At 30.8% G+C, this 17,505-nt stretch overlaps 1 protein-coding gene across 1 annotated transcript; it reads left to right on the top strand.

Annotated features, from left to right (window-relative positions):
* Positions 1 to 11,285: 11,285 nt before the first annotated feature.
* On the top strand, positions 11,286 to 13,427 carry LOC132266729 (probable polyol transporter 6). Its single transcript, XM_059767716.1, has 2 exons — positions 11,286 to 11,577; positions 11,927 to 13,427. The coding sequence occupies exons 1-2, from the start codon at positions 11,472 to 11,474 to the stop codon at positions 13,294 to 13,296; spliced, it is 1,476 nt and encodes a 491-aa protein (XP_059623699.1). The 5' UTR covers positions 11,286 to 11,471; the 3' UTR covers positions 13,297 to 13,427.
* The last annotated feature ends 4,078 nt before the right edge of the window (positions 13,428 to 17,505 follow it).

The following is a 17,505-nucleotide window of genomic DNA, read 5'->3' as shown; positions in this document are numbered from 1 at the left end:
AAGTTTGTCCATTTACCAAAAAATTCAAATTATTGGGTAGTATTGTATACCCGCCCATACCCAATCACTTTTCCATTCGAATCCGATGTAGGATAAATGACCCTTGTTACACTAGTCCAGTACACGAGTCCCATCCCTATAATTTTAGGAGGGTTTGATGTACTCAGGTTTATCTTTTGAGAACTAGTGACCTCCAGATGATGATTGAGTAATTTTACCATTATGCCAAGACTAACAAAAGACGATGAATATTACGTGTTGCAAATACTGTATAACCGATGACATTATTCAAGTAAAATGGAATGTATTTCCACCCTTAGTGGTCCAAAAGTTCCAAACATTATCATTGCACAAAGGGACACACCTACATACAAGTCAATTCAAATGGACTAAGATAGCCCTAGACAGTCAATAAAAAAGTGCAATAAGTAAATAAAAGCAACTTTTTGTCCTGACCATGTTTTGGCATTTACATTGTTACACTTGCAAAGCATGGGATTAAAAAGGAGACTAGCTTTGTAATGTAAAATTACAACTTTTAGCCTATAGTAAAACAAAACCCTAAAAAAAGAAAAGACAATCCAAAGAAGCATCCTTTGAAAGCACAAGGTGGGGATCCAAGGGAACAAAATCATCTATGCATGCAAATGTCTTCTCTTTCTTTCTCTCTCTCTCTCTCTCTATACACACACACACACACACACACACACACACATATATATATATCTCCTTTTTAGGGACACACTCATTTGGCTAAAGTTAAAGCTCCTTTCTACACTCAATTGTCCCAAACATGGTGCGCTCTGCAATAGCTAGTAAGTGAGATTACTTACCCTATTCCCATCCTGTCCTTTTGAGTTGCTTTTAAAATTTGAATCTTTATCATCTTGGGTTGGGTGAAAAAGTTTACATGTTGAAAAACATGGGTTTAAAAAAGCCCATAATTGATCTAATATTTTATTTTCCAAACAAGGAAATAATCTCATGGGCCGACCCAAGTATATTCTTTTAATGGGCCTAATGGCCCATCCTATGGTCCTAACCTATTCTCAGTGAGCCCACTTGGTTTAGTTTTTTCTTCTAGGCCCAAATCCTCCTTTGGATGACTTTCGGATCTATGGATTTAAAATTCACTTTTTATAATAGTCAAGTGGTAAATCCAGGATTTGGAGACATAAAATTTGAACTGCGGCATGTGGTTAAGTGGTATCTCATCTTCTTTTAAAGTAAGAAAAAAAAAATGAGGGTTTTGAGTCTTTTAAAAAATTTTGAGAGAAATTTTTATTTCCGAATCCATCCATCGTCCCATTCCCCCTCCCATCTTATTTAGTTTATATATCCATCCCTGTTTTCATTCTATTTGGTAAAATAATATATTATTAGCTAATATACATTTTTTAATAAATAATTAAATTCAATAATTATTAATTTATTTTTATTATTTGCATTTTTATAAATGTGTATATAAATATATCTAAAGAATTGAATAAACTAGTGGAGTCCACTTTCATTTCAAAATAAGTAGTCCATATGCCAACAAACTTGATATTTAAGGCAAAAATTTGAAGTTGTGGATTCGAATATTGCATCAAATTCTCCGTCTCAATCACCATGTCATCACTTTCTTATCCTGAAAATTGCGTCACTTTGAGTGCAACCCCTTTGTTTAATTGTGTTTTGGACTCCACAGAGTTGACTATTTTTTATTCAACAATTCCCCAAATTCTACTCCACGTGCGTGACTTTAAATGTCTATTTCAACATCAATGTGAAATGAGTTTTAAATTGTGATACATGCACACAATAAATTAGCCGAAATGCAAGACTGATAATTACAAAAATATGTGAATTTAACGTCCTAACTTTTAATTCATAAAAATTTCGTTATGCGAAGAATGATATTTAACATCGAATTCGAATAGAAAGTAAAATAAATATATATAAATTATTGTTAAAACGTTGTGATTTGTACAATTTTTATTTTATTTTTCTTTCTTTCCTTCTCTCTTGAAACCAACACTGTATCTATAATTAATTACTAGCATATAGTGGTTCTAAAATTTTATAATGGAAAAAATAAAAATAATAAAAACTGGCCACCTCATGAACCAAATACAGTAAACAAATGAGCATGTGCGGCAGTCTCAGAATTATTTTGAGGTGGCAAATCTCAAGTTGATCTTTACATTTAAGTAGGCAATCTCATTTTGATCTTTACTATATATATATATATATATATATATATATTAGTTACCTTTTCCAAATCTGAAGCAGCCGACGAATTTGAATTTTTATACATACCTTCAATTTGGCCACTAGTAATAGGATTCCCTTGGGCCTTGGTCTTGTGCTACGTGTTGATGATTAAAGCAATACACTATCTCGTGATGCAAGAGATATATACAGAGGTGGTAGTTGTTATGTAAGTGATATATACAGAGGTGGTAGTTGTTATATAAGTTATATAATGTAAATTTGTTATTAGCATTGTTTGTAGTTGGGGTATTGGTGTAACGAATTTGGACCAATATCAATATAAATTAATTTATTTATAAAAATATGTAACAATATCAAATTTTTGAAATTTTTTTACAAATAGACTGATATGACAAACCACAATTACTAACACAAAAAGCAACCCAAAATGAAGAGAGGATTTGAGATCCTACTAATTGAATATATTGATAGTAATATACTAATAATATGTATGTTAATTTTCAGTAACTTTGAACATCAACTTAATAGATATTGATTGTGAAAGGAAAAAAATATATTTTTGTTCATAGAGCTGTCAAAAATTGTAGTAAAAAATATCTTAAGTATTATTAGTATCAACAAGTGTAATCTAGTAGTAGATGGTGATGTGCAATTATTTAAAATAATTTAAATGGTTGAAAAGCAATCTCAAAATATTAGGTTTACTAAGATGTGTCACCTCCTATTCAACAATAGAAATGATTGGTCGCATATTGTTGGTGGAAAAAAAAAAAGTGATGATGAAAACCTAACTTGATCAAGATTTCAAGCCCACCCACAATGTGGTGTGTTTCCCAAATATATATATATCCTTTAAAATTGGTTTTCCAAATACTTAAATTAATTATTTTGAATAGGATTAATTGATGTCATCCACTACCGCAGTGGTAATGTATATATATATATATATATATTCACACACACACATACAATATTTTGATAACATTTTTTTTTTTTGCTTCAAGTAAAAGTTAAAAATGCAAAGTAGTGAGATTTTAGAGAGAATGATGTTGAATTGAGGGATGGATCTAGAAATTCATATGATGGGGGACAAATTTATATAGAAGAGTTTTTTCATAATTTTATTGAGGGCAATTTCAAAATTTTTTGAGTATAAATGCAAAAAATTACAAATTTAGTGATATAAAATGAAATAACAAAAAATTTCAGTAGGGGTGGAAAATGTTATGATTAAAAAAAAGGTAATTTTGTAATTACTTAAGCGTTGGCTGCATCTGAATAATAGAATAAGTATCACCGAATACTTGCAGTCAAAGTAAATACTAATAATTTTTAATTGGTTATTTATACTAAATACAAGTAAGTGGTGGATTCCACTTCTTTCTTTTGTTACATAATTAATCAATTAAAAGAGTATATTTAGTAATTTCACTGCAATTATTAGGTACAAGAATCATTTTATTTTATTTTATCCATATATACTAGTCTCTATTTTATTAATCCAACTAAACCCAAAGTCCAAACAAATTTAGGATTTTTGCCTATTTATTACAGTATTTATTTATTTTTTATTATTTCTTATTTATTTATTTTTATATTTTTTAATTAGGGTATCCTATTCTGAAGGGTTACTTCAAACCCTCCCATGAGAAGAAATCGTTATTGTCAGTTGTCAATGTGCCGACTTACCCTTATAATATTTGTAAGGCCACATAAATGGCACTAATGTAGTGGTCAAATAAATGGCATTATCTCAAGTTGATCATTACAATTAAGTAGGCTATCTCATATTGATCTTTACATATATATATATATTAGTTATCGTTTCCCAAATCTGAAACAGCCGACGAATTCGAATTTTTATATATTCAATTTGGCACTACTAATAATATATTTGCACTACTAATAAGATTCCCTTGTTCCTTGTTCTTGTGTTATATTCGCAATGGAAGAGATACGTACAAAGGTGATTGTTGTTACATAAGTTATATAACGTAAAGTTGTTACTAGCATTGTTGCCGTATCAGTTTAATGAATTCAAAATAATATCGGTATAAATTAATCGAATCGGTCTGTTTATGAAATTGTGTAATGGTATCGAATGTTTAAAAAAATGTTATGAATATATAACGAACCATGATTGCAAGCATAAAAAGTAACACATGATGAAGTGGCATCGAAAAAAAAAGTGAGCATTCGAGATCCTACTAATTGAACATATTGATAGTAATATGTATATTAATTTCCGGTAACTTTGAACATCAATTTAATAGATATTTATTGTGAAAAAAAAGTTTGGCATTGTTATTAAAATGAAAAATATATATATTTTTTTGTTCATAGAGTTGTCAAAAATTGTAGTAAAAAATATCTTAAATATTATAATCAACAGCGGTAATATTGTTGTAGTATATGGTGAGAATTTGAATCCTTGTAAAATTGTACTGAGCTAAAATTATAAGATTGTAGTCATTAAAAATATTTTTAATAGTTATTAAATATATTTAAATGCAATTATTTAAAATAAAAATTATTTTAAATGGTTGAAAAGCAATCTCAAAATATTAGGTTTACTTGGATATGTCACCTCCATTCAACTAAGGCCAACCAAGGACAAGAATGATTGGTCGCATTTTGGTGGTGAAAAAAAAAAAAAAAAAAAAAATTGTGAATGATGAAAACCTAACTTAATTAAGATTTCAAGCCGACCCACAATGTGATTTGTTTCCTTAACAACTGGGGAATGTGTTAAACACCTTTGCAAATCGAAAAGACAAAAGTATCCATTTAAAAAACTAACCACTGCGTTAGTGAATGACATCAGATTAATCATATTCAAAATAATTAATCTAAGTATTTGGAAAACCAATTTTAAAGGATATATATATATATATATATTATATTGTGATAACAATTTTTTTTTTTTTTTTTTTTTTTTTTTTTTTTTTTTGCTTCAAGTAAAAGTTAAATATGCAAAGGAGTGAGATTTGAGAGAGAACTGTTTCTTGCAATGGTACCGAAAATTTAAACCAGACCTAATTGAATCGGACAATTTGGTTCGGTTTATGAACGGTTTGGTTCGGTTACGGTTTCAAATTTGTGAAACTATAAAAATATGATTTAGTCACAGTTTGAGATTCTTTAAGTTCGAACCTTATCAAACCGAACTGTTAAGTCATGTGTGTGTATATATATATGTATGTATAATAAATTATACATATAATATAATTCTAGTGATTAAATATTGTTAGTTTTCTAAATGCAGTGTTTGTTGTTGAATTAGTAATTTTAAATGTATTTGACTATTATCGGTTCCGAAGGTATTCAATCATTCACTTTTTAAATTTGACAGAGAAAAATGAATTAAAATTTTAAAATTTATTAGTAATTTTGAATGTATTAAGTTATGTTCTAGTATTAGATTAACTAGATTTATTGTTTGAATTTTGAAATATAAATATTTCTATTACAGTAAAAAAAAAAAAACGTGAAACCGAACCCAACTGAACCTGTGTTTCGTGGTTTGACTTGTTTCGATTTTTTTGGTCAAATTTTTTGGCTTGCTTCTTGATTTTTTGAAACCGTTATAAATAATTTGGTTCCAAAAAATTTTAAAATCGGTTCAAATCGAACCATATGCACCCCATGTGTGGCGAATTCCATGATCCACATTTTGGTTGTAATTGAAATTGATAACATCAAGTTATAGAAGGAAATAAGAGATTGATAAGGAGATTAAATATCTTAATTCAAGTGCAAAGATAAATATCCATTCCGATTTACAGAAAATTTACCGAGAAAAGGTTACGACTGAGGAAAAGGTATTTTTGTAATTACTTAAGCGTTGGCTACATGTGAATGCATTTCATAAGTTCTGCAAATCATTTTATCATGATGATTCACGTTTCTTGCATTTATTTTATCGATATATAGTAGTCTCTATTTTTCTGTTAATTAATAGTAGCACTACAATTCAAATTTATTATTTTTATTTTTATTTTATTTTACTGTTTGGAGATGATTTTTAAACTTCTAAGTACAAAACGTAAGGTATTGGAGAAAACTAAAAGTAAATCACCTTGTAACCAAGAAAGAGTATATCACAACAGAAATTGCAGTTATTATGTAACCAAGATTGAAGAGCAGATAATATTATATCATTAAAAATTAGAATTGATTATATAAAATATAAATATAAGTTGAGGTAGATACATACCACTTTTAATATATTTATTGTTTAGCGTGTCAAAAGAGAATTATTCCTAGAATTCAATTAAATCTATTCAGTTAAATTTACAAATTCTTTCAAAATTTCAAAACCAAAAATAATACTAGTAATCAAATGTTATTAGAAGAAAAGTGTTGGTGAAATTGTCAATTGCTTACCAAAATGTTACAGAAATACATATATAGAGACGTGTGGAGAAATTTTTTTGCAGTTGTAATAGAGGGTGAACATAAGGATAATGTTTAGCTACTCATAGGTGAGTAGTTTCACCCTACCCACCCCTCGTGTGTTCCAATAACAATTTACCACGTCTAAAGAAATAACCCACGTTTATTCAATAATTGATCCGAGAAAATACAGGAAGACATGGGTTATTTTTTCTATTAAAACTGATGTGGTAAATTATTATTGGAATACAAGAGGTGAGTAGGGTGAAACTACTCACCGGTGAGTAATTAAGCATTATCCCGAACATAATGGGCCTATAAAGAAGTAATTTAAAGAGATTGCATGCGACAGGAAAAATGGAACATATTGAAAAGGTTTATTGTATAATTTTACAGATTCATTACAGATTTTTTTTTACCAGATATAGATTATTTTATAGACTGTGTGATAACATTTGTTCAATTTTCTCCAGCTTAAGATAAGTTCCACTGTCCTGAAGTAGAAATATAATGCAAGAGAGAGTGGAAAATAATAAAAATAAAAAAATTAGCTATTATAGGCTAACCCAAAAAAGTATTCAAAATTCTTATTTAGATGAAAAAAAGAAATTTGAAACTTCATATCCCATGTAACCATTCATCACAAAATATTTCTAGATAGTAGAACATCTAGATAGGTCCCCGACAAGCATAAGCCAAAAAAACATGATATTTGCACCTTCATAACTCCAAATATTCGGAATGGTTATAGTCGCTCATGTAATGCTTCAACCAACTCATGAATTAGTTATTCCTAATCGAGTCATGAAAGATATAACGAGCAAATCATGTTTTCACATTGGATTGAGAATAAGGTGAAAGGGATCAAGGAACACGATATTTGCCCTGACCACACATTTCATAATTCCAAACACTCAAATTGGTTGTATCGTGTGATGTTCCAACCATTCTACACGAATTAGTTATTCCTAAATGAGTTATGGGTTACGGTACAACGAACATACCCTGTCTCTACATTAGAACAAGAAAGGCTAAGAGGAATCCAAAACTACTAATTCATATGAAGCCATTGAATCGACAATATATGTTAAGTAAGAAGAAACTTATTGTTAAAAGGAAGATTTGTTCCACATCAAATCCGGATAGAAAAGTGAATGGTATATATAAATTGTGTATTTATCTCACATAATAGTTTAGGTTTTTTTTGGATCAAATTATAAAACCCTCAACCCAAGTGTCTCCGGGTAGACAGAGTCACCAACCCCAAGGTACCCAAGGTGTCCACGTGCATTCTCTTTATTAAAAGGAAAAATAATTGTTATTATCCTCGAGCACTACGTTATTATCATCGTATCAATCATCATACTATTGTTATTATTGCTTAATAGTTAATACAATAAACACAAAGCTAATAAAAAAAATTAATATAGCAGACGGTTTTATGGGAATGGAGAAGATATTATCTCTTGCTCTCATAAATGCGACAAGCATTTGATTTTTGAATAATGTATCATAACTCATCTCAAATGTATTTGATTTTCAAACAATGTATCATAACTTATCTCAAATGAGAGATAAATTAAAAATACAAATTCGGAGTACATATATAATATGATATGTACGGATACTATAATATGATAAAATAAAAAACAGAATACGGATATTACGGGGTATGACAAAGAATAAAAACAAAATTATATACAAAAATTGCAATGTAATATTATGCATTTAAATAAAATCATTAATTTAATTAATATAAGAATTCATTTCACAACACATAAAATAAACATTCTTAGATATCGCTTAATAAATTTTGAACTTGTTAAAAATATATTGTGAAGTATCCGACGACAAGTAGTGAAAGTATCTAAAGAGTATAGAGATATGGAGATTTGCTGTGTATATATATACACACGGGAGATGGAGAATTGCTGTGTGTGTGTGTGTATATATGTGTGTGTGTGTGTACGGGAGATGGAGATTTGCTGTGTGCATATGTTATACATATGTTTGTTTGTGTGTGTGTGTGTTGTGATATCCTCTGTATGTTGCGCTCGTAGTAGTTGGGAGAAGATAGGATCCACCTCACAAATTGGGCAAGAAGATAGGATCCACCTTACAAATTGGGCAATAAGGTCAGAATGGCGTTGTCTTCAGTGAGATTAAAATGGCATACATATATATATATATATATGTTATATTTTTAAAACCCAAGGAGAAAAAATTGACCAATGACCGTGCTTTTATTGGGCCACTTTTTGTGGGCCTCGATCGTCTCGTGACTTAGTAGTCCACTTTATGAGTGAGCCCATATGACGTGGTTTAGTCAAACATTTGATTCGTTTAGAACCCAAGTTGAGTATATAATATAATACTACATGATAGACTTGATTTGTTTTGCTAATTAATTTCTTTGTTCTTAAGAAAAGGAATAGTTTGATTGAGAAATTTTATTTACTGCCGACACAGTTGTCAACTTGTCACTTTTGAAAATGAAAGGTATGGTTTAGATTTCAACATTATATTAAAAAAAATAAGTAAAAAATTTAAACTTGCCAGCTTAAAATTTAGGTGAGTTTTATAACTTATATGATTAACTTGATTATATTGCCAAGGAATAAAAAGGACTAAGTTTGATTGAATTTTTTTTTTTTTTTCACTCCCGACATAATTGCTACTTTGAAAAACAATAATGCTTCCAAAATATAACAAGCGGATCCCACAATAAAACATCTTACGGATACAAGTTACTCGGCAGAAAAACAAAAATGTTTTTGTGTTAAACACGCAAACATAATCTTAAAATAATAATAATAATAAAGTTGTGTTTAAATTTTTTTTTTTTTTTTTCTACACCTTTAAGGAGGACTAATCTAGTTTTATCTTGTAGGCAAAATGAGTTGTGATTTTTAAGGTAGACTAATCTAGTAATCTCCTCCTGACAAAAAAAAAAAAAAAAAAAAAAAAGATTTAATTAAGGTTGTATTTATTAATTTTCTTTTCACATGCTTAAAGAAGACTAATTTCATATGAACGTACCGATGTCTTGATAGCTCAGTGGTTAGTGTCTCCGGTGAATTTTGGAAGTGAGCAACGAAGACTAATCTCGCACAGTCTAGTCCAAACATTTTATTCATAGGAACATGATGCAATTGTATACTTGTCACTTTACCTAACTCTTAGTTGAAAGTAAAAATCCAAATGTTTATTATGAAAAATAATTCTTAGACGATTTCTCAATATGGTTCGCAGTGTATTAGTCACAATCACGATATAACAGATTTACTTTATTAAATCGATAAAAACATTTTCAATTAGGCAAGGAAGTAAATAACATTAATTACTCATTTATTATTAGTCATAACTTAGATGTACTATCTCGTAGTATTAGGCATACTAGTTAAGCTTAATTATAGTCATGATGGTCTATAATGGGACCACGTTTTAAGCCCCATTTCATGTCATACCTTTATTATTTTATTTTGATAGTCAACTAAATGAATATAGCGTATAAACAGGCTGAACTAGCTGATATATCATGTATGGTTGATAAGGCGAACCTATTTGTGAGATCCTAAAGGTTTATATTATAGTGAATGGGATCCACGTTTGAATTTATCCACGGCATTAAATGGATAAAAACATTTTTCATCAGGCAAGTAAGTTAAATAATATTAATTACTCATTTATTATTAATCATAACTTAGATGTACTCCTATCACCTCTACCTTCTAAGGAAAATGATATTAGGCATACTTAGTTAAGCTTAATTATAGTCCTGATGGTATGCAATGGGACCCTCTTTTAAGTCCCACTTCATGTCATCAATGACCTTAATTATTTTATTTTGATAAACAAGCCTAACTAGTCATCTAAATGAGTATCATGATTTTTTATTTAGACTCAATTTCAAAATTATTTAGATTCAATTTCATTCTTATTTCTAGTTATATTAAAACCCTAACTTGATACGAAAACAAAAGAATATATGAGAGTCTGGGAAGGTTGTTCAGAATTCTATTGAGAGTTGAACTTTTTTAAATGAGAGTTCAAATATCTTTATAAACTCTTTTATTCCTCAATTTTGAGATTAAATGGAAATCACTTTCCTTTTAAAATAAGGATCAAATTGTAATTAAAATTTGTTACTTAAAATTAGTCAGATTTTTTGAGAAATAAGTCATATGTAAAATTCAATCTCAAGTCAAGATTTTGGTATGAACCCTTGAATATTATATGCAGTTGTGTGTATATATATATATTGCTCCCTCCATCCCAATTTAAGTATTCTGTTTTAAAAAGTATGACTCATATACATTTTCAAAACAAGACACTTAAATTAGAACGGAAGTAATAATATATATATATATATAAATGTTTGGCACACGTCCAAGTTCAAAGAGGTAGGTAGAAGCGGCGTCTAATACGGATATTATTAGGTAATTAATACTCTATTTGTCCTCGTTCTTATCCATATTGTTCAAGCCATTAAAGATAATGGCTATTAATATCCCGAAAATATGGATATAAAATTTTCAAAAAATGTTTTTTAAAATAATAAATAAAAGCACCTTATTATTTAATTTTCTTGTCTGTCATATTATCTATACTTGATCCCTCATACATGCAGATGTAGAAAAGGAAGATAAAGAAAAATCTCTCCCATATTTATCATATCATATTCCGTAGTGGGCACCACGAGAGTTGTACATACTTTAAAGCGTTTACTTCCTTTTTTTGAGTGCGTATAGATATAGGCCTAGGCTATCTCTCTATATATATATAAGTGTGTGTTGAATTAATAGATTAATTCGCAGTTGAAGGATTGAGGATAGAGAGAGACAGTTTCTGGATTAACAATGGTTTCATTGGAGGGTGGCAATGGAGAACCTGATAAGAAACTCAACAAATATTCTGCTGGCTGTGCTATTGTTGCCTCTATTATAACCATCATATTTGGTTATGGTATGTATATCTCTACATATATATTTCTCTTATTCTACACACACACACACATAATTACACATCTTGTAATTAATTCATCTTTTGAGATGATGAAATGAACCAAATTGATGCATGACATAGAAATCTGTCTTCAAATTGAAAACTTCAAAAATTAGTTTTAATCACTACAGTTTTTTTTTTTTTGTGAGTTGGAACTTACGAATAAGGAATTTTGTTACCTTGTACCTTTGCCAAGTAGGCAAGTATTAGTCCCAAATCAACTAATTTGTTATCAATTTCAAAACATCAATTTCATGCAACAAAAAATGGGAAAAATAATTTTTTCTCCGTCTATGTATAATTTTTGCAGACACTGGTGTTATGAGTGGAGCTATGATCTTCATAAAAGAGGAGCTCGATATCAGCGAAGTCAACGTAGAACTCATCGCCGGAATTCTCAACCTGTGCGCTCTGGTGGGTTCCCTTTGCGCCGGGAGGCTTTCGGACTTCATCGGACGGCGATACACCATCGTCCTAGCGTCCATCATCTTCATGACAGGCTCAATTCTAATGGGATACGGACCAAACTACCCCGTCTTGTTGGCCGGCCGATGCGTCGCAGGCGTCGGAGTAGGCTTTGCACTGATGATTGCACCGGTCTACTCCGCGGAGATCTCAGCCACCGAACACCGAGGCCTCCTGACATGCCTACCGGAGCTGGGCATCGCCATCGGAATCTTACTCGGCTACTTATCAAACTACTTCTTCGCAAAACTAACCCTCAAGCTCGGGTGGAGGCTGATGCTGGGCATTGCAGCCATACCATCACTCGGCTTGGCAATCGGAATACTCAAAATGCCCGAATCTCCCAGATGGCTGATCATGCAAGGCCGACTCGGAGAGGCGAAAAAGATCCTATACCTAGTATCAAACACAGAAGAGGAGGCCTTAACAAGATTCCGGGACATAAAGATAGCGGCCGGGATCGACGAGAACTGCGACGACGACGTAGTCAAGCTCCCCCGGAAGAAACAGGGGCAGGAAGCGTGGAAGCAGCTGATTCTGAGGCCGTCCCCCACCGTGCGCTGGATGTTACTCGCCGGCGTCGGCATCCATTTCTTCGAGCACGCCACCGGAATCGAAGCCGTCATCTTATACGGCCCAAGAATCTTCAAGAAAGCGGGAGTCCACAAGAAGAGCAAGCTCTTACTAGCGACCATCTTTGTTGGAGTGACGAAATTGTCCTTCATAGTGGTGGCCACATTTCTGCTGGACAAAGTAGGGAGGAGGAAGCTGTTGTTGACAAGCGCCGGGGGTATGATCGTCTCACTATTGGCGTTAGGGACAGGTTTGACCGTCGTGCAAAACTCCAAAGAGGAGCTGTTTTGGGCTCTGTGTCTTTGCATTGGGTCCACCTATGCCTACGTGGCCTTCTTCAACTTTGGGTTGGCTCCTGTAACGTGGGTCTATAGTTCTGAGATATATCCCTTGGAGTTAAGGGCACAGGGTCATAGTATAGGGGTGGCTGTGAATAGGATCATGAATGCTGCCGTCTCCATGAGCTTTATTTCGATCTATGAGGCTATTACTATTGGTGGGACCTTCTATATGTTTGCTGGTGTATCTGCGGTGGCCTTTGTGTTCTTCTACTTCTTCTTGCCTGAGACTAGGGGAAAGTCATTGGAAGAGATGGAGAGCATCTTTAGTAGGGCGAAGAAGCCAAAGAATGTAGGCAGTTAGAGGGCAAAACAAGTTGGAAGAGATTTGCTGGCGGCAACAGACTCGCACCATCATTTTTATGCGGAATTTGAACCCGATGTAATTAGTGTTAATTTTCATTGTAATTAATGAAAAAAAAGTTATTTTCTTAATAGCACTGATTTCATGTAACCGAATATAAACAAAATATTTAGTAATTTTTTTTGTTTTTTTTTTGGATTAGAAAAAAAGAAAAGAAAAATGGAAGGAATACCAGAGAAAAAAAAAATACCAGAGAAACTAAGGTGGGAATGGAGAAAAATTAACAGAGAGAGGGAAGAAAAAAGTCACTAATTATCTTCGGATCCAATAAAAAAAAAAAAATATCTTTTTAAAAGTTGGAGGATTGAAGATGGAAAACATTTCCCCTTATTTTCCTGACATTTTCAACTTTAAAAAATATTTTTAAGTTACAAAATGGTACAACCTTCGTCCTTTTTTAATGGTCCATTTTTTATTTTATAACTTTTTTAAGGAGACTTATCAAATTATTATTTTTAATTTAAATATATATAGTTATAAATTTTAAAATTTTTTAAAAAGATAAAGAATAATGATGAAAATATAAAAGAAAAAAATTTTGACTTTTTAAAAAAGATAATTAACTTGAAATATGTAAAAGAAAAAAAATAGACGAGAAAGTACGAATCTAAGGGATCCCTACTTGGGTTGCGTTCACACATCAAATCAATATTAGACGTTTACGTTTGACACTTCAACACCAACACACATCATGCATTATTTAGTCATTTCTTTGTTTTATTTAATTTGACTTAACCAAACAATACAACAACCTATTAAATAATGCAACCATAGCTTTCCTTTCCATCTTTTTCTGTTTTTCAGCTTTAATAAATATCTACGAAATACACTATATGATACAAAACAACACCAACACAGTCATTTTTGTACACTATACGATACAACACCACAACACTACCAACATTTTTATAAAATTAGGGCATGAACGCCGCGGGTCACAATTTTCAAATCGAGATATTTTTTTTTTTGGGACAGATAGTAATAAATAAAAATATTTATATATATAATATTATATTTAAAAAAAAAAAAAAGTAATATTATTTTTTATCAATTTAACAATGAAAAAAAAATTGTGCTAAGATTAAGAAAGATGAGAAAACAAAGAAACATAAATATGTAAGCTTTTGAACTAAATATAAGTATATGATTGTTTAATATAAAATTATTTTATAAAACAACATCTTTTAAATAATTATATAATGACCATCATATTATTAAAAACTATTAAAATCCTCAAATGCCTTACTTATCAAAATAAAAAATAAAATATCAGTGTTTGTGCCATCTGAATATCTATGATGTGTCCACACCGTGTCCGAATATCTATGGCATGTCAATTTTGTATTCACGCGAATATTAAAAAGACAAATATTTTTTTTTGACGTCTTCGACTCATATCAATATGTTCCTGTCGTGTATATGTGTCCGACACAAATTATTTAACATTCTAATTAAATGTGTTCGCGCTACCAAACTAAATATTAAAGCATCTAAGGACCACGTATGTTACAAGTTCAAACTAGAGAAGGGTGGGGCTGCATTTATGGATGTGACATGGGTTTCAATGCGTGTAAAATTTAATAGGCACCAAAACTATGCAGGCTCCATTAATATGAGGACACCAACTTCTCAGTTTAGCTATACATGAGTGATACATACAATCCTGTGTTTTTCTTCTTTTCTTTTTCTTTTTTTTTTTTTTTTTTTTTTGAAAGGTTAAGCACAAACGAATTCTCATGCCTCTTCGAACACTCGAACTCCCCTTTCGGGGAGGAGGACTGGGCTATTGCGAGTTCGTTTGACATTAACTTTTTAAGCAATCAAATTAAGAAAGGCATATTTCTAAGGATTAAGGAATGTATACATTCAAAAAGTTCAGGAATTGAATTCGATCTCTCAGCTTTTCATTTTTCCAAAATACTTATACTGTAATAAGTATTGTTTGAGGAATGTTGTCTAGTTCAGCAATTAAACCCTTAAAAATAGAGCCCATGACCGGAGAGAATTCGAGACTAGCCTGTCAGAGTAATTTTCAGATAATAGTTTTTGAGAATATATATATATATATATATATATATTTCAAGAGAGACTCGAATGCGGACACATTCAGTTGGGGGGCCTCGACCAACTAGACCATTGCGTAATGTTCGAGAATTTTATTGTTGACCAAGAACTTGTAACCATGTCCTCTAAACAGTGGACAATGGTGTTCGGGCAGGTCCATAAAATTTATTGAATTGTGCTAATCGACATGAACCAGTTGATGGTTTTGGGCATATTGGAAATTTTATTGATCCAAAAGCCCAGATTGTAATCCAAAGAAAATTTTACGGCCCATATCCAAGCCCATACATAATCTGCTTAAGATTGTCTACCCAAATCTAAACTAATTCGAAATTCAATTTTAAGATAAATAAACATCAAGCTCAAACGGCAAAACATATATTTAAGCTATAAATAACCTTATTTCTTTTATTTTAAGAGATATATATAACATTAGTATTAATTAAAATACGAAAATTATAGCATATTTTTAATTTTTAAAGAAATGTAACGTGAGAAAACTATATACTGTTTATTTTAATTTTTTAAAAAAGAGATTGTTTAAATTTTGTATATCAAATGATTAATTTAAAGAATTATAAAATAATAAACTTCTTAATTAAATAAAGTAAAACTAAAAAGTATTTAGGCTATGTTTGGTGCGCAGGAATGGAATGAGGCAGAAATGGAATGTAAGTGGGAATGGAATGATGATTCTCATTCCACTGTTTGGCCGCAAACAGAGAATAATGCAGTAATGGAATGACCATTCCCATTCCCCTGTTTGGTTAGATCAATTAATAAGTTGGAATAGAATAACTTTTAAATTAGTTTCTCCAAAATACCCTTACTTATAATATATCAATTATATTAACAAAATGGCATATTTTATTATTTTAAAATGAAATAAAATATAACTAGCTTATACCAACTAATGCATTTTTGTAAAATCTATGAAAATTATAATTATATTACAAAATGTAAGAAAATCTTCATTCAAGAAAATTTATTAAAAATTTAAGAAAAAACTAACAATTTGTTGTGAACCCAAGACCTCACAAATAATTGCTTTTATTTATTGTGAACCCATCGTATTAGAGCCCTAAAAAGTAATTAACTTTTTTATAAGTAATGAAATTTGTAGCAATTTTGAAAGGCTTTGAGAGAGCAATTACCTTTTTTTAAAGAAAAATACTAAGCAATAATAAAAGACAAAACTAAACTTCTTGTTGTCTAAACTTAACTAGTATTCTATAAATATTATATTAAAGTAAAAAAGACATATCAAATATTGTACAATTTCACTTAAAATATGGGTGCTGATAAAAAATGTTTAGCGGTGGTATTCATTAGAAAATAAAAATTATGTAGAAGATCCTTAAACAATAAATATATCATTGATAACTAAAATGCATAAGCTGGGAGTCAACAATATTTTTAAATAGCTGCTAAACAAAATGTCCTCCTGGCAATTCAATATTACACAAACTGTCAAACACCACTAACATGCATCAAAAACCATATTCAAGCTTGGGCTAGAGATCAAGTCTTGACAAGTTGGTACATTTTTTGGAACATAAGACCAAATTAATGGCATTTGTAGATTCAAAAGTGTAGCACTACCAAACACCACAAGCATGAATCCGAAACAAGGAACCATAGTTTACTTAACACCATAAAACTAAATCCAAAAGTCTAAGTAGCATTTATAGAACAACAAATAAGTACATGGAACACAAACACATACTAACATTTCAAGTAACATTACATTTCTTAAAGTGCAACTCAAAATCTAAAATGAGATAAGAAAACACAAGTTTTTTTTTTTAAAAAAAAAAAAAAATCATCTCCCTTGTCTCCTCGCCCTCCATTCATCAAACATATGAGTAGCTAAGTTATCTCTCCAAGTACTCCATTCATTTGATGTTTCGATCGTTGTAATAGTTTCTCCATGTGCTTCAGTTATCACTTGTTCCTGAGCTTCTAAACTTTCTTCCAATGGGTCTATTGGCATCTCTTGTCTTATAAGATTATGTAAAAGACAACAAGCTAGAATAACCCGAACTTGTATCTTAATTGGATAAAACGAGGGACTCCTTAGAATTG

The sequence above is a fragment of the Cornus florida genome, unplaced genomic scaffold (assembly GCF_030987335.1).
Source record: "Cornus florida cultivar Cherokee Brave unplaced genomic scaffold, ASM3098733v1 CherokeeBrave_3.0.0_Hap2_Chr07, whole genome shotgun sequence".
In the NCBI taxonomy this organism is placed as follows: domain Eukaryota; kingdom Viridiplantae; phylum Streptophyta; class Magnoliopsida; order Cornales; family Cornaceae; genus Cornus; species Cornus florida.
Note: the sequence above shows the minus strand (reverse complement) of the source record. Positions and strands in the feature narration are given on the sequence as shown.